The following is a 12,928-nucleotide window of genomic DNA, read 5'->3' as shown; positions in this document are numbered from 1 at the left end:
TCTTAGGAGATTCTCTTACTGCGTAATACATGTCAGATGACTACTTAACTTTCATTAGGTAGATAGACATTGGATTAGAAGAATTATAATCACAGCTTCACTTGCATTTCTAAAGTCTTAAATATATGCAAAAGACATATGAACAACTATGCCATTTAAAACAACTAGTTGACAGAGCATGTGCATGACACGTGAAATGGGAGAGTATTTTTTAACAAGATTTTGCAAGTATAATTTTTTCATATATATATATATATATATATAATTTTTTAACTCGACAAAAAACAATATTAGCTAGTTGTGCCACTCACTCTTGAGGCACAAATACATGGTGAATGAGTTGAATGTTTGAAGGAAATTCTTCATCAGTAACAAATTGCAATCGTGTTTGCTGAGTTGGAGGTTGTTAATTTGTGTAAGTTGGTTTCTATGGAAAACCTCAAAAGGTAAATGGAAAATTTGTGTGACCTTAGAATTTAGGGGGTGAAGTTAAAAATCCCAAAAGTGATCAAATGAAAAAAAAAATTGGTAAACTTCAGGGGTGCAAAGTGAAAAAATAGAATTTTGAGGGTTAAAATAAAATATTCAAGTTTGAAATTAAGATTCTAAAAATATAAAGGTTCTAAAAATAACACAAAAATAGTTAAAAAAAAACACAATAGTAAATCCTCCATGTGTGGCACTATGGAGAACACACTTTGAGAACGCAAAGTGTCAATGATGTTTATAATTCACAATAAGTAATATTCAATAAAGAATGAAATGATGCAAGGATGATTCTCATGTAACGAGGGTTAAACTTGACATTGGGCATTTTTGAACGCCCGCAGAGTTTGAACCAATGGTGACGTTGAGTGCCATCCAGGACCTACTTGCCCTTCTCAGATTTTGGTGGCCCGTCTATGGGGTCAGATTGTTCACCTTGAGGACTAGTTGGATCGAAGGTCAAACTTGGATTAAAAAAAATGAAAACTAATTTAACATAATAATAATTAGAACATAATTATTTATTTATTATATCTATATCATGGAAAATATTGCAAAAAAAAAAAAAAAATGGTGGTCCTCCGAGTGACACACTATGTCTTGTATGGCAGATAACCCAAAATGTCGCATAGGTCACACATCATCCCATGGGTTTTAATTATTGATATACTTGGGGGAGACCTGCTCGGTATATGCTCCACACGAGTGTAGGTGCTTCGTAAGTTTACACTTAAACTATCTGTTGAACACTCACATTGAGAGCATTCCCGTCCGAAAACATCCCACCAACTTAGACCCCTTCAAACTAGATTCGACCGTTCCTGACAACGTTAGCTAACAACCATTGTCCGTAATCACCTCTGACAGGCTAGACGACAATGGGCCAGACTTGAGGCAGACTTCTAGACGATAGCATGTGTACGGTGACATTGTCGCCTCTGCTACTTAACACAACTTTGTCCCCTGAGTTGGTCACAGACTAAGGTGGTAGCCCACATGAGCACCAGCACCTCTGACTATACGAGAGTAGGTGAAATTGAAATTGATGCTGTTTTTTTTTCTCCCTCGCCAGTAGAAACTGTAAGATTCCGTGGCGCTCCGCTCCACCATCGAATCTCCCATTTTCATCGGGCATTCAACTGCCCATGGTACCTTCCGACAAGCGCCTCAGCATCTCCACATAGATCAGATCCTCTAGATGATTTTTTACGATTTAGAAGATGATCCCTTTATATGTATTGATAGAATGAATAATTTTCATTTATAAAATAAGTAAAGATCATTTATCCCCATCAAAAGATTCTTTTGACTGTAAAAAATGATCTAGAGAATCTACTTTCCAGCCCACCCAAGGCAAGCACGACCCAACCACGCCGACCTTTTGCGCTACGAGGCAGGACCTGCCGCCTCCGCTGCAACTTCCCTACCTCCGCCCAGGCCCCAAGCGCGACAGCTTCACGATCAACCTCCAGAGCCACCTCCGCTCCAAGTACGCATGCCATGCAACGCCCAGATTTGATTATTGATTCGATCGAAACGAAGCAAATTTTCTTTTCTTTTCATCGTACGACGAATTATTCGGCAGGTGGGCTTTAAATGCGGGGGGATTACCGGGAAGAATGGTCAACCAGATCAAAAACTAGTGGAACACCACAGATCGACTCACCGGCTTGGACTCCTACAGCAACACGAACTGTCTGTTTTCCCTCATATCTCTATTGTTACCAGTTTGGCCTCTGATTAGTGATAACCTAAATGCTGCATCTTATCATAATATCGTAGTTCCAATTTCCAAATCAATCGATCTGGAAATAAATTGAAGCTAGATGATGAGTCTCTTTATTTCAAACAGAAATATACTGCTAATCAAAACCAAACTCAGTGTTGTTGACTGAACTAGTATGAGATAGGCCTTCAGGTGTTTGAGCATATTCTAAAGAAATGATCAATAGGCCTCCATACTACTGACTAGTTTTGTCGGCATGGATGAGCCAATGCACTGTGCTCGTGCAGTCGTTGTTAATGATTCACGGGTGCAACGAGACAGTTTGATGGCAGTACGACGTTGACTAGTCGTTCCAATTGTGAATGGAAATAGGTGGACGAAAAGAACCTCATTGTCTATGAAAATTTTAGTTCCACGTTAATAGTTGTAACACTGGTTAGTTGATTTATATTATTACACGTACATATATATGTTATAAATAAATACATAGATTATATCTTAATTTAAAATTAAGATTATACTTAAGTAAATTGATTAGGGTATGAACACAATCTGTACACGTCAAATAATTGGTCGGGATAAAATTTACTCAAACTAATTAACAAGCATTTTACTACATGTTACTAGTTACTCAAGTGAATAACTAATGCATTAACTAATGTTAATGTCATATTGGTAATTTCTCGGGTGAAACAAGTAGCATTTTAATTCAGATGGTAATTATGACAGTAAATCAGTTTTAATCAACCATTTAACACGGCTATAGGAGAGGTATTCCTTATAAGAGGATAGATCTTGAACAAAATCGATAAATAATTACAAAATCTATAGCAAAGACTCAAATCTCCATCCACCAGTGACAATAAGAGAAAACGTCAAAACGCAATCAAAGATGGGACAAATTTATCTCAAAAAAATTGCATTGAACACAAATCTCAACATCTCATTTTTCGAACAATCAAGAATCTTTTCCGACTCAGCATCTTCATTTCCCGACTCAACAAATCAAGCGACTTGCGTCTTGACTCGATATAAACACATTGTCCACTGGAGAGAAAATCGAGACGACTTACGTCCCGACTCGATATCCAATTGGAAAACTCATTATCCACTTGGGAACACTCAGTTCCAGACTCAATTGCACTCAACATCAACTCGAGCGATACTACAACTTCTTTGTGACTCAGACAGTAAGCTCAACACTTGGATTCAACACCTGGACTTAGCATTCGGTGACTCGATAGCACTTGATAGAAACTAGCACGGTTAACAACTTGAAATTATCGGCTCATACCTCTCTCAATTTAGACAATAAGATATTTAGTCTGCTAATTATAAACACAACTTAATATGTCAGTCCTGCATTAGAATAAAACTACTTCTTCCCCGAGGGGGCATGATTGATCGATTTCATATATTATGGGGGTGAATTAGTAAATTCCACTAAACAGCATACATTAAAGCGATCCAAACCAACGGGTCTAATTAACAAATAAACCCGGTTTACCTAATAAGCATCGAGAATTACCTTGACTTTTGAGCTTTACTTGTCCGTTACGGTCACTCCTACAGCGGTTGCATCCACGACACCACGATTGGACTCCGAACCTGATGCGCCCCATCCGACCACACCAAGTAACCGTATTGCCCCCCTCCGTCTCCGTCGCTCCCGGCCGCCGCCGCTGCCGCCGCCGACGTGGCAGTCACCGTCACGGAGAAGCTCTGTTTCCTGGAGCCGGTAGTGAAGACCAGCTTCCTTGGCCTCACATTGACGGCCAGTCCCTGCGTGGCCGCCACCTCCACCCTCGAACGGTACACCGCCGACGATTCCGCCCCCACATTCGTCGCCGTCCGCCTCACCGTCCTGCTCTGGTTCTTCGTGGCAGACACTCCGTCGAACGCCACGGATATGGACGGGTAGTTGAGGTCCTCCATGGTCGGCTTCTTAGCAGGGCATGCCACTAGTACATGGGTGATCACCTGTACCGTCCTCGGATCGTAGCCGATGGAGCAGAGGAAAGCAACGTAGTCCTCGTCTGATAGATCGTAGATGAGACCTGGATTCATGGCCCGACCCAGGTTTAGATGCCCGGCTCCAAAGTCCAACGGCGTCGCTGGCTTCCCAGTTAATTCGTCCGTCAGAGGGCGCCGGAGGTTGTCTGTGATGCTTGCTGTGGTCATCATTGCTGATCGGATCGCCGCTGGGCTCCAGTCGGGATGGGCGGACTTCAGCAGAGCCGCTGCACCGCTGACGTGCGGACACGCCATGGAGGTGCCTGAGAGGATGTTGAACTCCATCCTCCGGCCGTCAGAGTCTAGGCCGGTTGGTCCAGTTGCTCCGGTCCACGCTGCAAGGATGTTCACCCCGGGAGCGATTATGTCTGGCTTCAGGACAGCCGGGGCGATGCCATTGGGACCCCGGCCGGAGAAGGACGCCACCACCGGGGCCGGCCTCACGCCCACCACTGTGCCCTTGAACTGGATGGTGGCCGTAGGAGCAGCAACAGAGGCGGCGTAGGTCTTGATGGCTTCACCCTCGGCGGAGCCGACGGCGCAAGCAGGAAGGATATGAGCGTCTCCGACGAGACCCTCTCCGTTAGAAGCGCTGTTAGCGAGGATCATCCCAACACCACCCGCTTCCTTCACGACGAGTCCCTTCGCCACTCGCGGGCTGCTGCCGCGGTCGCAGATCACGATCTTGCCGGCAACCAACTTGGGGTCTAGGGAGTTCTCCATACATAGGGAAGCGGAGAGGCCGCTGGATTTGCCTGGGTAGACCAGCGGGTAAGCAGATCCGCTGAGTGGCTTCCCCGAGTAGAGGGAGACGCCAGAGAGACGTCGGCCGTTGCCGAGCAAAATGTCAGCCGGAAAGTTGCGGTCGATGGTGCCAGCACCAACGGTGGTGAGCCAAGGGGCAAGGTTGGTGACGGACATGGAGACCGGACCGTCGTTGCCAGCTGAGGAAGCAACGAAAACACCACGGAAGACGGCGCCGTACGAACCGATGGCGATAGGGTCGAGATAGAAAGGCGAGGCCATGCCATCTCCGCCACCGATGGAGACGGAGATGACGTCCACACCGTCAGCAACAGCGCGATCGAATCCGGCGAGGATGTCGGAATCGAGACATCCGGAGCCTTTCCAGCAAACCTTGTAGGTAGCCACGCGAGCCTTCGGCGCGACTCCCTTGGCAATGCCTTCAGCGTAGCCAGCCATGCTCGCGTCAAAAGAGTGGCGGCCGGCTGCGGTCGAAGCGGTGTGCGTACCATGGCCATCGGCGTCGCGGGGGGAGCGCGACTCAACCGTTTCGTTGATTCCGGCGCCGCCGCCACCGACGAAGGCGGCATCGTGCCCCTTGGAGAAGAATCTAGCTCCAATGAGCTTGCGATTGCAGAGAGACGCAGGAAATCCAGGGCCCGTCTCGCAGGCGCCGCGCCACCGCGAAGGCACGGGGCCGAGGTTGCGGTCCGAGAAGCTACGACGCTCGGGCCAAACGCCGGTGTCAAGCACGCCGACTATGACATCAGATCCGTAGTCAGAATCAGACCAGAGCCCAACCTGGTTACGTAGGCCGAGGAACTGCGGGGAGCGGGTGGTGTCCGGGTGGCGAACGCGGTCCTCGAAGACGGCGAGCACATTAGGGTGCGCCGCGAGGGCGACGGCGCGGATCTCAGAGAGTGAGGCAGAGAAGCCGTGGAAAACGGTGTCGTAGACATGGAGGAGAGGGAGCGGGTCGGCGGCTCCGATGGAGAAGGCTGCGGAGGCGTACCAGTGTGCCAGAGTAGGGAAGACCGAGGGCTTCGCGAGATGGTCGACACGGAAGATGTAAGTCTTCTTCCTCGAGGCCCCAGACGCCGCGGCGGTTGCCTCGGCCATCCCCACCGCTTCGGCCGCCGCCGCTATTAGGGCGAGTATCAGAAGAAGGAAGCAAGAGGGGAAAGCCATGGAACAGGTGTTCGATATGGGTCAAGTGTGGACAGTGGAGTGGCCGCTCTTCAAGGGTAAAGTATATATAAATGAACAATTCGTGTGTGGGTGTGTTGATGAGGTTTAATATTTTTTTAATTTATGAAAATAATAAATAAATAAATAAATACTTTCCAAGGTTTAAATGTTTCTCCATGACTTATTTTAAGGTTTATCCCTTGATTTAATTAGAAGAATGTAGGTGGAAAGGAGGATGTTTCTTTTAACTTGGCTTTTTGTATTCCATTGAGTGAGGTCCGTTTGAGTCAATCCACCCTTCTATATAGTTATGTAGTTACTTATATATTCCATGGGATATTTATCTTTTTGCTCTAATAGTTACTTATATGTTCTTTCATTCAAAGATGATTTGATACGACCACTAGTTGAGTTTAATTTGTGTTGGTAATTACCAATAGTGATGTGTAGCCTTGATTTAAGTATATCACACTATCAAGGTCATGATTGTAATCGATCCTATTTGATTAAGTCTTCCAGACCAAAAAAATGTGGTACATATCAGGTTTGGTCAGTTTAGTCTTCCTTTTACATTTTCTTTTGAATAATTCAAGTGTTGAGGATTTGCCTGATTAAATTTGGAAGTCAGGACAGGTCGAGTTGTTGCTGAGCTAAAGTCAAAGTAATCAGACTTGAAATTGAAGTCGGATCTAGTTGATCCGACCACAGCCGAGTTTGAGTCTAATCAACCGCTGAGCTCAATTTGAGTTAGCCCGACTCATGAGGAAACACAGATCAGACCAGCTGGGCATAAGATCAAGACAGGATTCAACCAGCAGACTAAGAAGAGGAGCCACATGACCGACAACTAACCTGAATTGAGTTCCGATGGAAAACTCCGTTGAGGGTGCGGACGAGTGACAAATGTGGCGCAACACGTCCTCAAAACTTAGGAGGACGTGGAGTAGACACAATTTGAGAATTTAGGGGAACTACACATGGGAGATGCGCACAATCTTTGACGAGTTCTTTCTCCACCCTCTTATCTTATAGTAAAAAATTATTATGTTCATGTCGTTTAACTCATGAGGGCATAGGTACTCACACCGTATTTCTCTCTTTTGCTTCTCTATTTTCCTTCTTTTGTTTGTTTTAAGCCATCCTTTACCACTATATTAAAATCAATCAAGGAGGTCTTCCTTTTTTGTATTTATTTTTTATTTTTATTAGTTAGTATTAAATATCCAACCTTTACCATCGATTAATTTAAAATATAATCGATCCGGTTCCTAAAAAATTTCTATCGACTACAAAAATAAATCTGAAAATACTTCAGCGATTCAACATTTTAAATTTATTATTTCACCGGAGAAAAATAACATACAGTCACCGTAATTGAAAATTGAACACTACACGGACACCTTCCTTTTTCACTTTCGACTTTCGAGAAAGAAGAAAGTGACTCGTGATAAAAGTGATGAGTCAAGTAATGGCTTGAATCTATCCAGTTAACTTAAAGTTAGGCTTCAAATGAATCAATCCCAAATTCCTTTCATTTTTCCAGCAGCCTTACCTGTGTTCTTGTCAGGCATCCCTATACTCAACCTTCACTGTCTCTTTTTTCCTTCCTATTAAAAAAAAAAAAAATCAGCTGGGACACGATGACCCACAAGAATAGATTTTTGTTCTTTCAGACTGAAGAAAACACCAATAATACAAAACAAAAAAGAGGAAGAAAATAAAAAAGTGCATCAGGGAATCAAGCAGTTAGTGAAACATGCAGACCAGACCCTACAAATCAAACTACCAATTTGACTGCGTCCATTTACAAATTTAATCTTCATGTCCCTACTAATTATCTTCAAAATTACATTAAGAGGCTTAACTTAAAAATACTTTCCATTTTTTTTTCCTTCAGTAAAATATCTCAAGAGATAGGCGTTTGGTGACTAATTAAAAGAATTTAAAAAAAATTCTTCTTCTTCGTAATGGCAGGTTTTTTCTACGGGAAGAGTAAGATTTTTTCTATAAAATAGAATTTAAGAAAGATTGAGATGCCTGACAATAGCGAACGATCTCAAAATTAATTAAACTTTATTAAAATTATTATAAATCAATTAAAATCATTCAAAAATAATTATAACAGCTCTTTACAGTTCACTCCAAATATAATTAATGAGGTTAACTAGAATTATTATATATTAGTATTAAAAGTGACCCCTATGATTTGGTGTGATAATAGATAGGGTACATTTCTCAAATAATCAGGATTTAATTTTCAAGTAAAGATAGTCAATGAGACTAACTGTAATTATCATATATTAGCATTAAAAGTAGCCCCTAGGATTTGGTGTGGTAATAAATATGGTGCATTTCTCAAGTAATCAGGATTTAATTCCCACGCAGGATAATATTGGACAAAACAATTTGTTGCCGGATGATCCTGTCCGAAAGCTGAATCAACGGACGCTGGGCACGTGGCGCTCCCCGAGTCACTGTCGTGGATCTCCGACCGGTCGTACGGTCCTCCAGCGAACCTACACGGAAGTCGGGCCGGGAAGGGGTTCCCAGCGGCGACCCTCCGACGCTCAAGTCAGGCAAAGCTCAACAAGAAAGTGGCTCCAGGAATCGTAGAATGCGTACCTCCGTCGAAGGATGAGAGCCTTTATATAGGGCTGTGGAGAAGCGGGTGCACACATACCGAGGTGTACACGTGTCTTCAGCCCATACCTGAGTAAAGGCCTGTCAGTGAGCTTACCTGATCCCATACTGCTACAGTCCAAGCACGTCTTCGATGGGACATCGGAACCCCTGGTCGTAAGATTTGGAGTATGGCCGAATTATAGAGCATGCCTGCTGTCAGAAGATGTCCCTTGTCCTTTTCTCCTTACTCCCTGACGGGCATCCGACCGGCCAGCATTCGACTTACGTCCGGCCGGTCATATATAGTGGTCTACTTGGGAGATTCTTGATAACGTGTTCTGTGGAGACTGTTAGCAGTATGCTACCTTACGTCTTTGGCCAAGCGTGACATCCGCTCGGCCCTGCGATCCTGTTTAATGAGCGTCGGAACCCCGACTCCTGCCGGGGCGTCTTTTGTCATCAGTCAGACACCGGTCGACCGGTCAGCCGGTCGGTTCACCCTTATCCGGTCGGCCTATCGATCCACCCTTTTCTTGGACTTCCGGTCGGGCCATCCTTCTCCGGTCGGCCACCTGGCCTTTTGACTTCCACGTGGCATTGACTCCCCAGAACGGGGGTCCCCTGTTCTTACCGCTGGATCACCGGAGATATTGGGAAAGAGTAAATCTTGTTGGCCAGAATCTGGCCAGCTAGAAATCTCCATCTCTCAATTATAATGCATGCATGTACATGCATGTAATTAATATATACATATGATATTACTAAAATGCTCATGCATATATATGCATGTATAGATTCTGGCTGACCTGGCCATTTAGCATTACCTAGTGGGAAAAATTATCCAAATTTAAATATATCAAATTAAATTCAATTTATCTATCGAGATCTCAAGCTACCAGCATGAGATGATTTTCTACCAAGTACTGAAGACAGACTGCACAGTGCCGAGCGAGTAGAGCAGTCGAGCAAGCAGATTGGCCAAATGTCATACCGAGCTGAGGGTCGAGCGGTCGAGCAGACCAAGCGAGCGACTGAGCGAGTGACCGGCCGAGCAAACCGAGCAAGCGGCCGAGCGAGTGACTGATCGAGCAAACCGAGAGAGCGAACGACCGAGCGAATGAGTGTCCAGCCGAGCGGACTAAGCAAGCGGTCGGACGAACTGGGCGAGTGCCCGAGCAAACTGAGCGAGCGGGCGAGCAAACTGAGCGACCGAACAAGCATGCAACCGATCGGACGAAAAGGTCGATCGAGTTAGCGGTCGAGCGAACGCAGAGGCCGATCGAGTTAATGGGCGAGCGAACGCAGAGGCCGATCGAGCGGATGGACCTAGGCCCGTGAGAGTCACAATTTTCTTGAAACAAATTTGCCCCACCTCTGCTGTGCTTCGAGTTTCCTCAAGTCGTCTGTTTCTTAAAATACAACTGTGAACCGTGATTCCCACCAAACATTGATGGTCACGGCTAACTGAGAGGTACCTGACTGCTATCACGGGGTACTTCGCCGAGCAAGAGATGTACGATAGAAGAGAAGGGGAACGTATGTGGAGAGCTTCAACTTTTTGAGCGTGTAACCTTTTACCTATGGTCGCAGCCTCCTTATGTAGAAGCTTAGACCAATGAGCAGCATTAATGATCGTTTAATGATCATTATTCGCCGGTTGTGAAACGTCAACGTTTCACTCGGCTGCATTAATATTTAATTTAATGCATCCGTTACAGACTTAAATAAGCAGAAAAAAAAGTTTATGTAGCAAAATGTTAGTTGTTTCATTTGGGTTAATTTTGTCTTGACTGGTCAAGCATTCGGCGTGTGCAGGTCGTGCTCGCACACGAGTCAACTTGGTTTAGTACAATCTAGACTCTGGATTTGCATCCTTGCATAACCATATGTGAGAGATAGGGATGACAATTTTCTCCGCGGGTTTGGGGCCCTACGGGGAAAATCCGAAATGGGAATGGGGATCCCCGATTTTTCGAGGATGGGGCGGGTTCGGGCGGGTATGAGAATATTTTCTCCATCCCTGAATCCACCCTGAATATTATTAATAATAATAATAATAAATAATAATATGATTTTTTTTAAAAAAATATTAATAATAGTGTTAATATTAAAATTTTTAGAAATATTAATAATAATAATAATAATATTATTAATATTATTAATATTATATTAATATTAATATTATCATTAATAATTATTATTAAATAATAATAATATAAATTAAATTTGGGAATGAGGCGGGGATAGGGATTTGATCCCCGTGGGTTCAGATTCGGGGAATCCCCGAATCCAAAAAAATGAAAACGGGACAAGAATAGAAATAACAAATCTGTTCCCCGTCCCGCCCCGCCTCACCCCACCTCATCCTATTACCATCCCTAATAAAAAAGAGTCTCATGTGAGACTAAGACTAAAATCATACGTTATAATAGAGCTTCAGGCTTCTTCCATCTTTTTTTTTTTCATTTACACATATCCGGATAATTAATACATATCCAATTGATACATAGATCAAGTTGGGCTGTGACGTCAGGAGTTATCACTTTCTGAATTTACCTATTTCAGGATTAATCGGGCTATAGAAATTAAATACGTGGTATAAAAAAATAAATAACACTGATATTAAAAATATTTGATGGAGCTTTTTATTGTATTTATTTGAAAAAAGAGATATGCTTTTCATGATTTACTTTATTTTGGGCCGATGATATATATTAATTAAGTACGAGCACGACTGTTTTTTTAATACGAGTGGAGAAGAAATGAAGGAGCAAGCAGGAAGGGGCAGTCCTTGTCTCTGCATCAGCAGGCACCATTCGTTAAATAGTTGGCCACTTTTTTTTATTTTCACCTATATAAAGAATTTATACAGACTAATTATGTGATCAATACGATTTTAGGAAATAAAATGGACTTCACAGTGATTTAATGGGCCGTCCCTTGTTATGTATCAGAATGGGCCAGTTGGATCGGCACACTATGGGCTTGATTAAACCTCTTTTCTATAGCTTCATACGGTCTCGAGGTTAGAAGAGTCACGCCCGTGCCCATTTATTTATTTGTAAGAAATATTAAAATATAAGGAAAAAGGGGGAAAAATTAAAAAGTATAGAAATGCTTTCTATGAAATAAAATTTTAAAAATTATAATTATTTAGATTAAACTTAACACGTAAGTTGTGTTCAAACCTGAGTTAGACTAGGATTGCTACAGTTAGTGTTACCTGTATCATGCTCGCCTGTGACTTTACATTAGACTAGCCACAGCCCACAATCCTAGGCTTCAGATCAAACCAGACATGATCCCATGACTTCAGTTTACCATCCAGCATGGGCTCAAATATGGTTTAATTATTGCTTGGCCCAGCCCACTTATTTTTAAAAAATATGTACAGTTATCATATTTTTAACATAGAAAATTAATATAAATATTTTTTAGAAAATAAAATTTTATATTTATATATTAGAGTTATTGACCATTTTACAATCTAGAATCAAATATTTTTTTTCCCCAATTTAATTTATAGGTTTTGGTGTAGACATGCCACCTAAAAATTGTCCTTGGAATATTTTCGGTCGGATCTAAGTATTTGGCTTTCAGTTGTTTGGTGGTGGTTTAACATCAGGAGAAGTACTTCAACAGCTCTCTTAATTATCGACCTTCTCAATCCGTCATTATACTTTGGGAAAGTGGAAGGAATCATCATTCTTATTCCACCTAAAATCTTGGGAATTTATTGATAGTTGGAATAAATTCGTAAACCAAGCCCGTTGATATGAAATAATTCTATGTATTATTTTCCTAATTTTCTTATGCTGCAGAGTTAAAATCAAGAATTTTTTATTACCTTGTTGATGTTTCTGAACTCATAATAATGTTCAATTTTTAGTGGGCGTCACATTAAGAATCATCATACTTTTCGAATTTATTTAATGAGCAAAACATAAAACCAAACTATTGGAATCTAATAAAAATATAAATAATAATAATAATTCAGCTCACAACACAGGGAGGCTGGCTGCTTCTCCTCCATGTCTTATTCTTTTTCCACTAAAATCACTGAAACCAGCAGAATAAAATCAAGCAGAAAAGTGTTGCATGTGTAGGGATTTCTCTTGGCCATCCATCTTCTGGACACAGCATATGCTC

General features: G+C 42.7%; 1 protein-coding gene across 1 annotated transcript; it reads right to left on the bottom strand.

Annotated features, from left to right (window-relative positions):
• Positions 1–3,576: 3,576 nt before the first annotated feature.
• Positions 3,577–6,196, bottom strand: LOC121992703 (subtilisin-like protease SBT1.6). Its single transcript, XM_042547233.1, has one exon. It carries the CDS (start codon positions 6,155–6,157, stop codon positions 3,779–3,781), a length of 2,379 nt encoding a protein of 792 aa, XP_042403167.1. The 5' UTR covers positions 6,158–6,196; the 3' UTR covers positions 3,577–3,778.
• Between the last annotated feature and the right edge of the window lie 6,732 nt (positions 6,197–12,928).

The sequence above is a fragment of the Zingiber officinale genome, chromosome 6B (genome assembly GCF_018446385.1).
Source record: "Zingiber officinale cultivar Zhangliang chromosome 6B, Zo_v1.1, whole genome shotgun sequence".
Taxonomy (NCBI): domain Eukaryota; kingdom Viridiplantae; phylum Streptophyta; class Magnoliopsida; order Zingiberales; family Zingiberaceae; genus Zingiber; species Zingiber officinale.
Note: the sequence above shows the minus strand (reverse complement) of the source record. Positions and strands in the feature narration are given on the sequence as shown.

Bases quoted from the DNA above. Each gene is read 5' to 3' on its own strand.
- LOC121992703 (XM_042547233.1), bottom strand. From the start codon at position 6,157: ATGGCTTTCCCCTCTTGCTTCCTTCTTCTGATACTCGCCCTAATAGCG.